The sequence below is a fragment of the Xenopus laevis genome, chromosome 3S (assembly GCF_017654675.1).
Source record: "Xenopus laevis strain J_2021 chromosome 3S, Xenopus_laevis_v10.1, whole genome shotgun sequence".
In the NCBI taxonomy this organism is placed as follows: Eukaryota; Metazoa; Chordata; class Amphibia; order Anura; family Pipidae; genus Xenopus; species Xenopus laevis.
Window position 1 is genome coordinate 88,662,450 of NC_054376.1, and position 16,571 is coordinate 88,679,020.

Here is a 16,571-nt window from a genome sequence, read left to right on the forward strand (position 1 = left end):
TCCGAAGTTGCGCACATGGTACCGAACACTTGCGAAGTTTTGCTAGTGAAAATACGATCAGCAGTCCGAAGTTACACTAGCGTTGGCTAATTTGCATACGGCGTGCAGTTAAAGTACAATGGCCGTATATGCTGCAGCAAATACATTACACTAAACAAGGCCAGGGAACCTTACTAAAATTATATATATATATATATATATATATATATATTGTTATAATGCCCTACACATGTGCCCACAGTATAGTTTAGGTGCCATATGTACTCAAATGTAGGGGGGAAGGAGGGTACCCCCAAAACATTTTTAGATCTTTTTCAGCCTATCACCCTGTAAAAAGAAAAAGACGCAAGCAAATTTTCAACAAAATTTAAAGTAAGTCCTATCTACTCCATTGCACTTTGCCTGGTCTGAGGTGGCGAAGGCAAGTCTGGCGATAGAGGTGACAGTAAATTCAAAAACTCAGTGAATTCGTGTGGTAACGCTCTTTCGCTAGAGTGAAAATTCGCCTGGCGCTAGAGTGCGAAGTTGCGCCTGAGTCTATCTCCTTCGCTACATAATAACGCCAGCACCCGTTAGCAAATCAGCGAAGTGCCAAAATGAGGTCACGCTGGTGAATTCTAGCCGCGACCTTTAGTAAATTTGCCCCTATGTCTGCCAATATCTGCACCAGCCACCCATCATAGCCACCCATCATTCTGGAACACACCATATAGATAGGCCTACTGTCAGGAAAAGGACTGGTTATGTGCCTGTGACTGATCAGTGCCTTAAACCTCAAAATATATTTATATTTAAAAACACTTTTGGAGGCTTTGGCACCAGTTAAAATGCATTTCCTCTCACACTGAAATGAAGCAGGATGAACTTACCAGAGAGGCACCTTGTGTTCTGCCACACATCTATTGCTAGCTATCAGTGTATATCGTTTTTCTGTTTGTACTGTGTTATGGTACATACTTGATATTATAAAAGGAATCCTCATTGAACTACACATATTAGGTTTAGTTTATGTGTAAATGGAATTGTGCCTTACCAACTTTTTCTATACTTTTTTTTTTTTCTTACAAACTTAAATATAATTCAGTATTCTAACAGTTCTAAAACTCTTCGTATCTTGAAAGTAATACAAAATGATTAGGGTATATAACAATTTAGAAAATCATGCATATTTAATATATACAGTGATCCATTCATGTAACATTAACAAAAATGACATACCATTAACTTTTTGTAGAACAACAAGTTACAACACTACCATTTTGGTGTATTTAAAATCCCAGCTGTGAACCCCAATAAACATGCACAAGCACAGATGAATTAAAAAGTAAATAATAAGTCTGACAAGTCCAGCTGAATTTCTGTATGGATCATCAAAAAAGTTACATGTGAGTGGGATGGACCTACAGGTTGCTATAGTCTTTCTACTGAATATCAATGAATAGGACAGACCAATATGCCTTAGTTGCACTTTCTATAAAAGTAGAAATAATAGTCTGTGAATAACATTCCAGCAAAATTTGGATCTGTTGAACAATTTGCAAGATCCTGTGGAGAGAAAGGAAACCTTGTAAGAGAAAACAAGACTTATTCCAGCTAAAGTTTTTATATTGTACATCTTGAATTGTCTATCCAAGCAAGAGAAGAAAACTTACTGGAGTAGCCACACGGAAATGATATGCACTGTCATATAGGCCAGCTACTGGTAGAATCCAGTGATGCTGGAGCCCCTGCATTGTAAAAAGCCAAAAAAGGATATGGTCACATGGAGAAATATGTGGAGTTATAAACACTAAGGTTCCTGAAATGGAAATGTGACTATTTTGGTTTACAGTAATGTAATAATTGTGCAGAAATTGTGAATGTATTTTTTTGTTGTTTGTAGTGATCTGTGAGTTTAAGCAAGGAAGATAGAAAACTGGAACGAATCCAAACTATAAAGCACTACTTCCTAGTGGCATAAAAATAAGAATTATGAGTGAAGGTTAATGGGAAAATGCTTTTTCATTTCACGCTTTAATAGAAATAGCAGAGATTTCATCTATAACTGATAGCATAAGTATTAAATATAAATGATATATGTTAGGTTCAGCATCCTGGCTTGAAAAACCACCACAAACCACTAACAGGATGCTGTTAAGACTTGAGAAAGTGATATATCCGTATCACATCTGCTCATTTTAATGACAAAAAGGCAATGGGGTATTCGTTTTGAAGTCTGTATAGTGAAATAAGGATGGAAAACAGCAGGGAAATAATTTTACAGTGGGGCTTTTTTTTTTTGCTTCTAAAGAAAGTCAGTGATATGCCTACAAGATATGAAACAGTCAGCTCTGCACTGCTGCCTATTATTTTTGTATTGAGTCCAAAAGAGAAATACAGATAATAAGTAAGGTTCTTTTTATTCTGATAAGTTGCAGTAAAAGAGTTTCCTTTGAGTAAAGGTGCCCATGCACGCTAAGATTCGCTTGTTTGAAGAGGTCACCAAATGAGCAAATCTTTCCCCCACTATACCCACCTTGTGTGTGCAATATCGTGCTAATTTGGTTGTTGGCCCTATGGAAAGTCAGAGCAAGGACCACATTTATGAGCCCATGCCATCTTTGATCCATTAGAAAAATCAAACCTGCCCCAGTGGAGAGGCTTATTAAAGGGCCCCATACACAGGTAGATAAGCTGCCGAACCATTCTAAAGGACCCCGAAACGTTAATCAATAGCTGAAATCTGCCCAATGTATGGAGCCTTTACCAATGGCTTGCATTCTACAATTTGTCTATTACAGTAACAGTGTGTTTGCGCAGCTGCATGAAAGAGCTAGGCTAGAAGACTGAGCAAAAAACCATACACAGACCAATAAAAGCTGCCAACTGAGTCCCTCCAGGTTGAGTCAGTCCTTATCTGGTGGGCCTCTATAGGCCCTATTTGTATGACCTGATCATTGGCCCTAAAGCCTATGATTGTATCAGTCTGATTGTGTTCTGAACTTATATGGCCAAATCTGAGCCAGATCTCCTCATTTAGTGGCATTTGCAAAGCTGCAACATGTATTATAAGTGTACTTGATAGTTCAACAAGGTAGAAAGAAAGGATGCATCACCTATCACTTATCATGGCTAGTTTACTGACCAATATGATATCCACATGGTGAACCTATGGTGCAGTGTATAAGACAAGGCAAATATATGGAGAGTAGCAGAGGAATGCAGGGCTTTAAAGTGGACCTGCCACCCAGACACAAAAAGCTGTATAATAAAAGTCCTTTTCAAATTAAACATAAAATCCAATTTCTGTTTTTTATTAAAGCATTTATTAGGCATAGAGGTGGGGCACACAATTACTTTCACTTTCCATTTAGCACTTCCTAGATGTCACTGCTCTCCCCCACATTCCCCTGTTCTCTTGACAATTAAATTGTGTAGCCAGGGCATGGAGCACAAACAAGATTCTGAGATGATGCAAAGCTTGCCTTAATAACACAAAATGGCTCCTGCCTGCTTTCCATAATTTTGAATTCCTAGACTGAAGGTGTAAGGATCTGCTGTCACGTCCTTTCCGGCGCAGGCGCAGGCGCGCCCATCGGGGAACCGATGCGCGTCGGTGCGCAGCGGTGGACGCCGGCGCGAAGGCGCCGGCCGCCGACGCAAGGGCGTCAGCGACGGACGCCGATGACGGACGCACTGACGTCAGCTGTGCGACGCCAGCGTGATGACGCCAGTTTGGCGCCAAATAAGCGCTATTTAATCCTAAGTTGAACTGTGACTCTTTGCCTGGTTATTAGGTTGTTTCACTGAAACCCTAGCATGGAATTCTACTGATCTTTTGTGTTTGACCTCAGCTTGTTCCCGGATTGTCTATTGCCGCCTGCCTTGATCTTCTTGCCTGACTTCGTTACGACTCTTCGCTGCCTGCCCCGACCTCGGCCTGTCTGACTTCGCTTTGCCTGAACCCTCTGTACTTCGCTTCGGTTAGTCCCATTGGCTACTCGTCACTTCACTTCTCCCTGTTCCACTCCAGGTGGGTTAGTGTTGTGCGAGGCGCTTGTGGGTTCGTACGCTACAAGTTCCGGCTCCTTCCTCGTTGGATCAGACGGTAAGCCTGACAGTATAACCAGGCCATGGATCCAACCGAAGGGCCTTCTCCATTTGCTGTCCTGACGCAACAACTGTCATCTTTAACTCAAGCCGTTCGAGAGCTACAGAGCGGTTACGCCCAGCTTCAGGAACACGTCAGAGCACTTCCTCCGGCTGCAACTCCTTCCTCCGATGCAGCATCCTCTTCTTCTGCTCCAGCTGAAGTACAGGTAATCACTTCCGAAATTTCGGAGCCGAAAGTCGCTTTTCCTGAAAAGTTTGCTGGAGACCGGAAGTTATTTCGCAATTTCAGGAGCAGCTGCAAGCTGTTATTTTCGCTTAAACCCCACACCTATCCAAATGAACAGACACGAGTGGGGGTTGTCATTTCCTTCCTGACTGGCGAACCCCAGACGTGGGCCTTCCGTCTGTTGGATCGGCAAAGTACTGTTTTGGCCACAGTGGACTCTTTCTTTGATGCCATGGCAGTGGTCTATGATGACCCACACAGAACCTCTACTGCCGAAGCCGCCTTGCATGCCCTGAAGCAAGGTACCCGTCCTGTCGAGGACTACACTCTGGAGTTTCGCCAGTGGGCTGAGGATACGGAGTGGAATCCTGCAGCTCTGAAGAACCGCTATCGTCTGGGCCTTTCGGCTGAATTAAAGAATGAGTTGGCCCGTATAGGCATTCCTGACACCTTGGAAGAGCTTATCCTTATATCCATTCAGTTGGATCAAAGACTGAGAGAACGTAGGGAGGAGGAAAAGGCTGAAAAGGCTGGTCTTGTGTCTCCTACTTGGCTCTTACCTTCTGCTCCACCTCCGATCCGTATGCCTCCTATGATGTCATCTACAGTCCCTACTGCCACTATTACTACTGCCCCAGAGCCGATGCAGATTGGAGCCATTAGGTCTGCTTTAACCCCTGAAGAACGTCTCCGACGCCGCAGGCTTAATCTTTGCCTATACTGTGGTCAAGCGGGCCATCTTCTTCGGAATTGTCCAACCCGTCCCTCGGGTAAGGAAACTTATGAAAAAGACTCTAATAGTTGCAACTTTTCTGTGCCTCTACTCACAATTTCTCTATCCTTGCAGTGGGGAGACAAGGTGGTGGATCTCCAGGCAATACTTGATTCCGGGGCAAGTGGGTGCTTCTTGGACCGAGAAGTTGCTCTTCAGTTCCAAATTCCTCTCCAATCCAAGAAGAACCCCATAGCACTTTGTGTGGCGGATGGTTCACTAATCACCTCGGGTCCTGTGGTTCAAGAGACTGCTGCACTTTTTGTTGTAATTAATAAAATTCATGGTGAAATGATGAATTTTGATGTGGTGACGTCTCCATTATTCCCTATCATTTTGGGGTTACCCTGGCTACAGAGACATAATCCTTTTATCAATTGGGCCACGGGCGGTGTAACATTTTCTTCTGAATTGTGTCTTTCTAAATGTACGTTAGAGAATGCGTCTTCTTCAATCAAGGTTTGTTCCCTTTCTCCTTCTTCTGAAATTCATGATCTACTTCCTCTGGCGTATTGGGAATTCTCTGATGTCTTCAACAAGAGAGGGGCCGATAGGCTTCCACCCCATCGCATTTATGATTGTCCCATTAATCTTCTTCCAGGAGCTCAAATTCCCTTTGGACGTATTTACCCTTTAACTGAGCCTGAACTCTTGGAATTACGCAGTTATTTGGATGAAAATTTAGCCAAGGGATTTATCCGACAATCTTCTTCTCCTGCCGGAGCTGGGATATTCTTCGTTGAAAAGAAAGATCGTTCTTTGAGACCGTGTATCGATTATAGAGACTTAAATAAGATCACGGTCAAGAATCGTTACCCTCTTCCTCTTATTCCAGAGTTGTTCCAACGATTTAAGGAGGCCAAGATTTTCTCTAAGCTTGATCTTCGAGGGGCCTATAACTTAGTTAGAATTCGGGAAGGGGACGAATGGAAGACGGCGTTCCGTACCCGTTATGGTCACTTCGAATATCTCGTCATGCCATTCGGACTTTGTAATGCCCCCGCAACGTTCCAGCATTTTGTCAACGATGTCTTTCGAGACTTTCTTGATATTTTCGTCATCATTTATCTGGACGATATTCTAATTTTTTCTAATTCTTTGGAAGAGCATAGATTACATGTGAAGAAAGTTCTTGCCCGCCTCCGTACTCACCAGCTCTATGCCAAGGTTGAGAAATGTGTTTTTGAACAGACATCTGTGGACTTTTTAGGATTTTTTATTTCCCCTTTAGGAATTCAAATGGATTCTAAGAAGATCTCTGCAATTATTGATTGGCCGATTCCCTCCTCTAAGAAAGCTGTTCAACGCTTCATTGGATTCGCAAACTTTTATAGGAAATTTATTAAGAACTTTTCTCGAATTATTTTACCAATAACGGAACTCACACGTTGTAATCAAAGATTCTCTTGGTCACCAGAGGCTCAGTTGGCTTTTGAGAGGTTAAAGAAACTCTTCACGTCGGCTCCAATTCTTCGTCATCCAGACTTGGCTCTTCCATTTACGTTAGAGGTCGATGCCTCGGAAAATGCTGTGGGCGCTGTCTTATCACAGAGGTCTGGGATTCAAGAAGAACTCCATCCAGTTGCTTTCTTTTCACGAAAATTGACTAAGTGTGAATGTAACTATGATGTGGCAGATCGTGAATTACTTGCTATTAAACTGGCATTAGAAGAGTGGAGGTATCTCCTCGAAGGGTCCAAACACCCAATTCTTATCTTTACTGATCACAGGAATTTGGAGTACCTGCGTTCCGCCAAGAGACTAAGACCTAGACAAGCAAGATGGGCCCTTTTTCTTTTTCTTCATGCGATTTAACTTCCACCTCACCTACCGGCCCGGGTCAAAGAATGTCAAGGCAGATGCTCTTTCCCGCATGTTCTCCTCTGACGATGAGATTCTCTCTTCTCCTGACACAATTCTAAACTCAAATAACTTTCTTTTATTACAGTCTGTTCTTGTGGATCAAATTAAAGATGCATCTAGAACTGTTTGTGAACCCTCTCTCGTGCCCAAAGAAGGGTTTCTTCTTCACGAAGGGAAAATCTTTGTTCCTGAACAGATGCGGTTGGAGGTTCTTAAGAGCATTCACGATTCTAAACTGGCAGGTCACCCAGGTATTAAGAAGACTATTATTTCTGCTAAAAGACTGTTTTGGTGGCCTGGGATGACTAAGGACTGTTCGAAATTTGTCTCTTCCTGTGAAGTTTGTACCAGGTCCAAGGATTCTCATGTTCGTCCTATTGGCCTCCTGCAACCCCTTCCAGTTCCTTCTCGTCCTTGGGGCTCAGTGTCTATGGACTTTATTTCTGACTTACCACCCTCCTCTGATTGCTCCGCTGTTGTTGTTTTCGTTGACCGCCTGACCAAGATGGCTCATTTTAAATCCCTGCCTGGACTTCCTTCTGCCCCTGAGACAGCTGATTGTTTTATCAAGGAAGTAGTAAGACTTCATGGCCTTCCCGATGAGGTAGTATCCGATCGTGGTCCACAGTTTACCTCTCAATTTTGGAAAGCTTTATGTGGTGCTCTTAAAATTTCTGTGTCACTTTCATCAGCTTTTCATCCTCAAACCAATGGCCAGACGGAGCGAACAAATCAGACTCTTGAGCAGTATCTGAGATGTTACTCATCGTATCTCCAGGATGATTGGGTTAATCTCCTTCCTCTTGCGGAATTTGCCTATAATAATGCCCAACATTCCTCAATCAATCAGTCTCCCTTCTTCGCAAATTACGGGCTACATCCTGTCACCTTCCCTTCTTCCATTGTTTCCGATATTCTTGTTCCTGCAGTCAAGGATCGGTTAAACTTCCTGGCGGATAATTTTTTGAAACTCCAGAGGAACATGAGGAGAGCGCAACAGAATTTCAAGAGCTATGCAGACAAGAAGCGAAGAAGTGATCCAGAGTTTAAGGTGGGGGACCGCGTTTGGTTATCTACTATTAATCTCAAGTTGTCTTGCCCCAGTAAGAAGTTGGGCCAACGGTTCTTGGGTCCTTTTCTTATTACTCGGCAGATTAATCCTGTGGCCTTTCAACTCAAACTCCCGGCTACCTGGCGTATTCATCCAGTTTTTCATTCTGCTCTATTAAAACCAGCCTCCACATTTCACTTTCCAGGCCGTGCAACTCCACCTCCTCTTCCTGTTGTTGTGGACGGTCAAGAGGAATTCGAGGTTGAGAAGATCCTGGATTCCCGTGTTAGGGGCAAGCATCTGCAATATCTGGTCAGTTGGAAGGGCTTTGGTCCGGAAGAGAATTCTTGGGAACCTGTTTCGAACATTCATGCTGCTGAGCTATTGAAGAATTTTCACAAAAACTACCCTGATAAACCTTCTGCCAGTTGCGTCCTGAGGCCGCTCCTTGACGGGGGGCAATGTAAGGATCTGCTGTCACGTCCTTTCCGGCGCAGGCGCGCCCATCGGGGAACCGATGCGCGTCGGTGCGCAGCGTTGGACGCCGGCGACGGACGCCGGCGCGAAGGCGCCGGCGACGGTCGCCGACGCAAGGGCGTCAGCGACGGACGCCGATGACGGACGCACTGACGTCAGCTGTGCGACGCCAGCGTGATGACGCCAGTTTGGCGCCAAATAAGCGCTATTTAATCCTAAGTTGAACTGTGACTCTTTGCCTGGTTATTAGGTTGTTTGACTGAAACCCTAGCATTGAATTCTACTGATCTTTTGTGTTTGACCTCAGCTTGTTCCCGGATTGTCTATTGCCGCCTGCCTTGATCTTCTTGCCTGACTTCGTTACGACTCTTCGCTGCCTGCCCCGACCTCGGCCTGTCTGACTTCGCTTTGCCTGAACCCTCTGTACTTCGCTTCGGTTAGTCCCATTGGCTACTCGTCACTTCACTTCTCCCTGTTCCACTCCAGGTGGGTTAGTGTTGTGCGAGGCGCTTGTGGGTTCGTACGCTACAAGTTCCGGCTCCTTCCTCGTTGGATCAGACGGTAAGCCTGACAGAAGGAAACAAGATTCAAATAATTTCTATCAAGTTTATTTTGCTTGACTAATGTGATAAAATTTGATTAATTTTTTTGGGTGACGGGTCCCCTTTAAAAGACAGAATGATAAACCCAAGCGCAATGGGGCTACCAGCAGGGAATAATAATTGCCCATGTTTGGTATCTCTGCATACAGGAAGCTCAGGACATGGACAGATCCTTCGCTGCCATGTCATTTAGAATGTGTAACCAGAAAACACCCAAGGCATTAGGAAGCCCTAATGTATAAAAAATGCTTTTTTAACTATCTGCACACCATGTTGGTTACTTTATGCCAGGACCCTAATGTTTCCCCATTAATTTAGAGCTGTCATCAATATCATTTTGAAGAAATATAAACCTAAAAGCTTTGTGTACACTGACTCTATTTCTTTGAAAAACATCCTTTTGGGGTTTTCTTGCTCTACTTTACAAAGTCTGCCTTTTATATGTAGCCTAGTCTCTTAGCATCTTTAAATTAAACTGGGAGCTCAATAATCAACACTGTCAGTACAATTTGGACAGCAAACTTGCCCCAGTGAGTCCATAAGGGGTGCCCTTTATACCTGATATGTCCAGCCCTGGTGGATCTAGCTGGTTTTTATATTTCTGCGCCATAGTATATTTTTTTCTTTATATTTGTACTGCAGTGTCCTTTATTTAGTGATCTACTCTGTAATTCATGTGTTCTATAATGATTTTCATCCAACAACCGTTTCAGATACAGTTGAGTCTATGGAATACATGATGTCATCGTATTTTTCTGTCAGAAAACCAATAAATGATTAAGTGTATATGAGCACAGGGCAGATGTATGTGATTCTGGGACACACTTCATTGAGGCATAGGCAAGGTTAAAAGAAAGTAGTCACAAGCATTGAAGCACAGTCAGGTAACAAAACAAGGCTGGGGATAAGTACTGGAACATGCAGGTTCCATTGCCAGACAGGAAGGTACATAGACAGGCAATAAAGGGAGCAGGACAAGGCTTTACACAGATTGGGTAACATGGCATAACATCCAGTGTTCAGGTAAGAGGGCAGTCCAATGTCAATACCAGGATAACAGGATAGAAAGCAAAAGTACATGTGTACTAGAAAGGACTTCTAACTACAGATTCTACAGCTTTATGAAATATTGATGATAATAATTAGTGTGTGTATGTGTGTATACAGCTTACCATCAGGGGCACTGCTGCCATAAGGTGGGCTGAGAAACTTGCCTCAGGCGGAAGCAGACCTACAAGTTACCAGGAGTGGCAAAAAAGCCGCTTCGAGTAATTTTAAGAGTCGAAATTCAGAATTTGTTTCATATGTGAATACGTAGTATACACTCGCATTAGATCATTTTCCTGTTAATGAGGTTGATCATCTTCAAATTAACTTAAAGGGTGACATAGAAACTGATATTCTAAGACAATTTAGTTTTCTTTGTGGTTTTTCAGTTATTCTGCTTTTTGTGCAGCAGCTCTCTATTTTGGAATTTCAGCAACTATCTGGGTCTTGTTTAGCTTAGCACCCAGGCAGTGGTTTCAATTAGCGATTGAAATATGAATAGGAGAGGGCCTGAATAAAAAGATAAGGAATAAAAAGTAACAATAATAATACAATTGTAAACTCACAGAGCCATCTCTTTTTTTTTGGGCGATGGGGTCATTGGAAAAATATAGAAAAGGAAGACAAATAACTCAAAAACTATAAAATAAATAAATAAATAAATGATGAAGACCAATTGCAAAGTTGTTATAAATATGGCATTCTATAACATACTAAAGGGTAAATTAAGGGTGAACCACCCTTTAATTCTTTTATTTTACATTACTGTTAAAATAAGAATGACAGAATTCACTAACCTGAGTTGACTCTGAAGAATCATCTCTTTTCTTCCTTACGTGTGTGGCCCGATTACAGATGTTGCCAAAAGTAATTTTACATTGGTAGACAATTAATGGCTCTGTTGTGCTTTGGGAATAAAAACAAATGACAAAGTAGACTAGTGAGCAACATACAATAATATACTGTATACTGATTATTTTAGCACACATTCTGCTTTCCTCATTCTGATACTGTGTAAAATCCTGCTAACGGGATTTATTGGTTTCCAGCCTAATTCAGTATAATAGTAGCTACTGTAGTGTGCCAAGTAAATTGAAAACATATGTTTCTTTGCAAAGTTGATGGTGACAGAGAATTGCCAAACGGATTACTGTGTGCATTGTCCCACTGTCCCACTACCATGTGCAGAGGGTGCTGTTTGATATTGCCATCACTGTTAATCTTTCGTATAACCAACAGAGGGCGCTGTGTGATATTGCAGTCACTGTTATTCTTTCATATAACCAACAGAGGGTGCTGTGTGATATTGCAGTCACTGTTAATCTTTCATATAACCAACAGAGGGCACTGTGTGATATTGCAGTCACTGTTATTCTTCCATATAACCAACAGATGGCGCTGTGTGATATTGCAGTCACTGTTATTCTTTCATATAACCAACAGAGGATGCTGTGTGATATTGCAGTCACTGTTATTCTTTCATATAACCAACAGAGGGCGCACTGTTATTCTTTCATATAACCAACAGAGGGTGCTGTGTGATATTGCAGTCACTGTTATTCTTTAATATAACCAACAGAGGGCGCACTGTTATTCTTTCATACAACCAACAGATGGCGCTGTGTGATATTGCAGTCACTGTTAATCTTTCATATAACCAACAGAGGGCGCACTGTTATTCTTTCATACAACCAACAGATGGCGCTGTGTGATATTGCAGTCACTGTTATTCTTTCATATAACCAACAGATGGCGCTGTGTGATATTGCAGTCACTGTTATTCTTTCATATAACCAACAGAGGGCCTACTGTTATTCTTTCATATAACCAACAGAGGGCATTGTGGGATATTGCAGTCTCTCCCCAAGTGTACGGTTGGTATAGGAATGATTAAACGTGACTGCAATCTCAGCTACTCGGGTCGGGTACCACTGACCCGAGTATAAGCCGAGGTAGACTTTTTCAGCACATTTTGGATGCTGAAAAACTCGGCTTATACTCTGGTATATACGGTAAGCATCTGAGTGGAGACCACTTGGAGCATCAGCTAAGGGGTTGGTGAGCAACATGTTGCTCACAAGTCACTGGTTGGGGATCACTGGTTTAAAATTTCCAGCTAATCATAACTAGCTAATATTTCCATTCTCTCTGTAATAACAAAACAGTACCTCAATTATATCTTAGTAGACTTAAAGTGATACTGACACTAAAATTTTTATTTCAAAATGTCCAACTAAATCTACATGAAAAGTTACCTATAGGTTATGTTGATCGTTTTTGCTGTTCTGCTTTTGTAAGCAATTGTTACTTGAAGTTCCTTAACCTGACTTTTTGCCAACCTGACTGCCCCTTCTTAACTTGTCAGTTAGAGTTTCTAATGCTAACAGACTACTGCTGCACAAATATGGCAGCCCCCTCATAGGGAAAAAAGGGTAGCAAATATTGGTTTTCCAGTGCACTGCCAAGTAACAACAGTCTGTCCTGACATAAGCAATGATTATTTGATAAGATCAATATCAATTTGTTTTTACTTCTTGCATTTCTTCCTGTTCATCAGTTTAAAAACTGTGATTTTATTGCTATGCCCCTACCCAAACCAGGCTAACCCATGAAGCCTCATGTCTGCCATGCTCATGCTGCTTTTTGCTACTTCACAACCTTTTGTTCAAGGAAACAAGGTATTGTTCTGTGAAAAATGTATACTTTCAACTCTGCAAAACCCAAACTACATTGCACAGAGGAAATGTACTGCTTTATCAGTACAATACATTAAGTAAACATGTTAAATGTTGCAAAAAAGAAACAAAACATAATCATCTTTCAAGTAATTAGTCATAATTAGATTGTTTAGATTTATTCCCACAAACCTCATAATTATTAATTTTTTGTGATTTCTTAAAGGAAAATGACACCCCCAAAATGAAATAAGCAACAGATAGTTTACATAATATTAAGTGGCACATTAAAGAATCTTATCAAACTGTAATATATATTTAAGTAAATATTGCCCTTTACATCTTTTCCCTTGAGCCACCATTTTGTGATGGTCTGTGTGCTGCCTCAGAGATCACCTGACCAGAAATACTACTCTAACTGTAACAGGAAGAAGTGTGGAAGCAAAATACAGAACCTTGTCTATTAATTGGCTCATGTGACCTAACATGTATGGTTTGTTTGCGTGCACCATGAATTGTAGGATCCTAGGGGGGCAACCCTTAAAATGTCAATTTTCTATTTAGGATTATCCACATACTACTAAAAATTATATTATTATGAAAATGGTTTATTTATATGAAGCAGGGTTTTACATATAAGAAGTTTTATGCAATATATTTTTATAGACACCTACATAGTTTGGGGGTATTGTTTTTCTTTATTTGAGTGCAAGCTATAACATAGTTTTGTACTTACTTGATTTCCAAAGTGATCCGCATATTGATTGGCATGTACTTGCTCACTGGTATCACATAGTTGTAGTTTCCATTTCTGAATGAGTAAAGAATTCTGAATTTTAATTTTGTTTTCTTGTGCTTGATTTGATTCTTAGGCAACATGCAAAAATGACTATGTTTGAACGCTCCAAAGTTTAGCTGGTAGATACAAATGGGAGAATGTAATAAAAGTTGCAAAAAGAAAAAAAATTCACAAGTAAGAATAAAAAATTCACATTTCGCAATGTTATATTCTTCCTTAAACGTCTGTTGCATTGCGAATTTTAATTGCACACTTTTAAGAAGGTGTCATAATCTTTTGGAGCAAACATAACCACTTTTTCAGTAAGAACTTTTATTGCATTCACTGGCAGAAGTGGTTGCTAAACAGTTTACAGTTCGCAAAAGCTATATTAAATAACTTTTTGCATTGCAAATATTTTTCCATTAACGACTTTAATTACATTCATGTAAATTCTACTCAGAGATCCCTACTGCTCATTTGCGTATAAATGTTACTTTTGTATTCTCTCACCTTAACGGCTTAACTGCTAAATATGACAGTAAGATATAACTAAAATGTGATAACATTGTAAAGCATGCTAAATATGTATCACAGGGTATTTCTGTTATTTCCGACTTGCAAGCTCAGTTTCTGTGTTATTTCGCTGTTTTAATGCAGCCTTGACAGTTAGGGGCAGATTTATGAAAATATTAGTTCAGATTTTAATAAATTAAACCTCAACCATGTTCTATTTATTCATATGGGATTTTTGGAAGTGTATTTATCAAATGGTGACTTCTAATTTTCACCTATTGCTAAATACCCTTCATAAAATCCCATGGGAATGAATAGAACGTGGGTGAGGTTTTATTTATTAAAAAATGAACTTACAGTTCATGGCATATATAATGACTTCTAGTGGACTATGCCTCAGTGTTGTGAGTGATGACAGACTGGCCTTTGTGAATGGCTTATTAATATACTTATTTTTTACCAAAATATGTGCTAATCAGTGATAGAATAAGCAGCTCTGAAATGTACATTCCATTCTACTGCAAAAACCATTATACCATTAAACCAAATATTTCTAAGTAAACTAAGTTGGACCATATATCTTACCCACAATGCAAGCCTTTACTGCAATAGTGACGATCTATTATTTGCTGATTCTCCAGAATCCGTATTGAACTGATCGATGTATCAACCCCTGGAACAGCAAGGGAATAATATAGTAATAAGGGAAACAGTGATATAGAGCAGCGATAAACCACTGTAAACCCTCCAAAACAAAGAACAGATTTATAATTATGTCACAAGGTGCTATTGAATCTAAATCATGGATAAGCTCATACACACAAACAGCACGAAACACGACATAAAGTTTAATCATAATGCAGGTTATACCAAGTGCATTGTATAAAAGTATTTTGCAAGGAGTGCTTTATAGTAATTTTTCCGTTCAGAATTTTCTACATAGAGATACAATTTCGCTTTCTGTCTTGCCAATCCCAAGTGATTTGATGAAGCAATAAAACTCAGAAATAGTGCTTTACTGGATTTTAAAAGTTTACTTTGGACAGTACTCCCCTACAAAACATGGTGCCAGGTCCCTTTAGACTTCTATGACCCCAGTCCTTCGAAATGATATTAATTCGTTGGATATAGTGCAGGGATGTGCAACCAAGCTGGAAAAGGAATATAAAACTATAGTGAAAGTCTATCAATGTTAGGGTTGTTTTCTCTGGAGAAAGGGTGCCTGTGGGATATTGTAGGATATTATAGACAGAAAGTGAGGGATCTTGTTTTCCCATAGAAAAGAACAGTGAACCAAAAGCCACCACAATTGACTTGAGGAAGTAAACTCTTATATGAAATAGTGTAGGTGGTTCTTCATGGTGAGTGAAGTGAGGTTGTGGAATGCTCTGCCAGGTGATGTTGATGGCAGATGTGATGGCCAGGTGATGTGATAGTTATATGTGTTAATATATTTATAGGTCTGTATATATGCATGGAGGGTCACTTAGAGGGCGGTTGAAATTGATTTGTCTTGTAGTCAACCCAAATTAAATACATTACTTTATTACAAACCTCTGTCCTGCAACATATGGTTTTAAATATAGCAAGCAAGGAGATGGAAGGTTTCCTATCATGGCTTTCAGTCATTTATTTATCCAGACAGTCACCTCTGTCTTGTGCTTCCATAGTTTTGCATTTTTTATGTTATCGGAAAGTTTTTAACAACATAAGATGACTAAAAAAAGGAAGCAATTTCAGTTCACAATATCCCTACTAATGATGTACAAGAGCAGGATCCATAGTTAGCAGCCAATTCTTCTTATGGAAACTGAAGGCAATAACTGCTTCCTACAAAAGCATTCTGTGTAAGCAATCGTTTTAAATAATGATAGAAATGTAGAATATACAATATAAAAATGATAACTGTAATGTTTAAAATATTGTTCACTTACAATCACTTGAAAACTGAGGTTTATCTGGCCATCTCGTCTTGCTTATGTTTCTTTTGAGACTACCTAGAGAGGAATTATTATTATATATTAAAAATCTATAAAATCATTAATTTCAGACTTCTACATATCATTTTTTAATTAATAATGCATTATACAAATATTTGTGCATGTGTTTATAAGCAATAACAGTAGGCACCTATTTACAGTCGAAGAGAGAACGAGTGCTCAGAAAGGAAAAGGGGACAGAGCTTCACGCTAGACAAGGAAGTAATTAATAGAGCTGCACTTCAGCTGCTTGTATTATAGAAATGAAATATATCTGAATGGAGGGAGAAAGGTATGTTATTCTTGGGGTTGTTTAGAGAAATTTTTGGGGATTTTAAAATGAATGATTTACTTATCCTTTAAAAAAGAAAATAAATATAAATTGTTGTAAGTGTATACTAGTGATGAGCAAAATTTTTCTCCAGGGTTTGCCGCAAAAAAAAAACTCCCATAGACTCCAATCACCTTTAAGGTGTAGTTCACCTTAAAATTG

The 16,571-nt window shown here is 40.2% G+C and overlaps 1 protein-coding gene across 1 annotated transcript in view; it reads right to left on the bottom strand.

Annotated features, from left to right (window-relative positions):
- Positions 1-1,150: 1,150 nt before the first annotated feature.
- myrfl.S (myelin regulatory factor like S homeolog) overlaps positions 1,151-16,571 on the bottom strand; it is a 55,432-nt gene continuing 40,011 nt past the window's right edge. Inside the window, exons 20-25 of the mRNA XM_041588611.1 lie at positions 16,034-16,096; positions 14,685-14,772; positions 13,542-13,616; positions 10,928-11,036; positions 1,653-1,727; positions 1,151-1,545 (exon numbers count right to left, since the gene is read on the bottom strand). Coding sequence (XP_041444545.1) covers positions 1,459-1,545; positions 1,653-1,727; positions 10,928-11,036; positions 13,542-13,616; positions 14,685-14,772; positions 16,034-16,096 — 497 coding nt within the window. The 3' untranslated portion in view covers positions 1,151-1,458. The remainder of the gene's footprint in view (positions 1,546-1,652; positions 1,728-10,927; positions 11,037-13,541; positions 13,617-14,684; positions 14,773-16,033; positions 16,097-16,571) is intronic.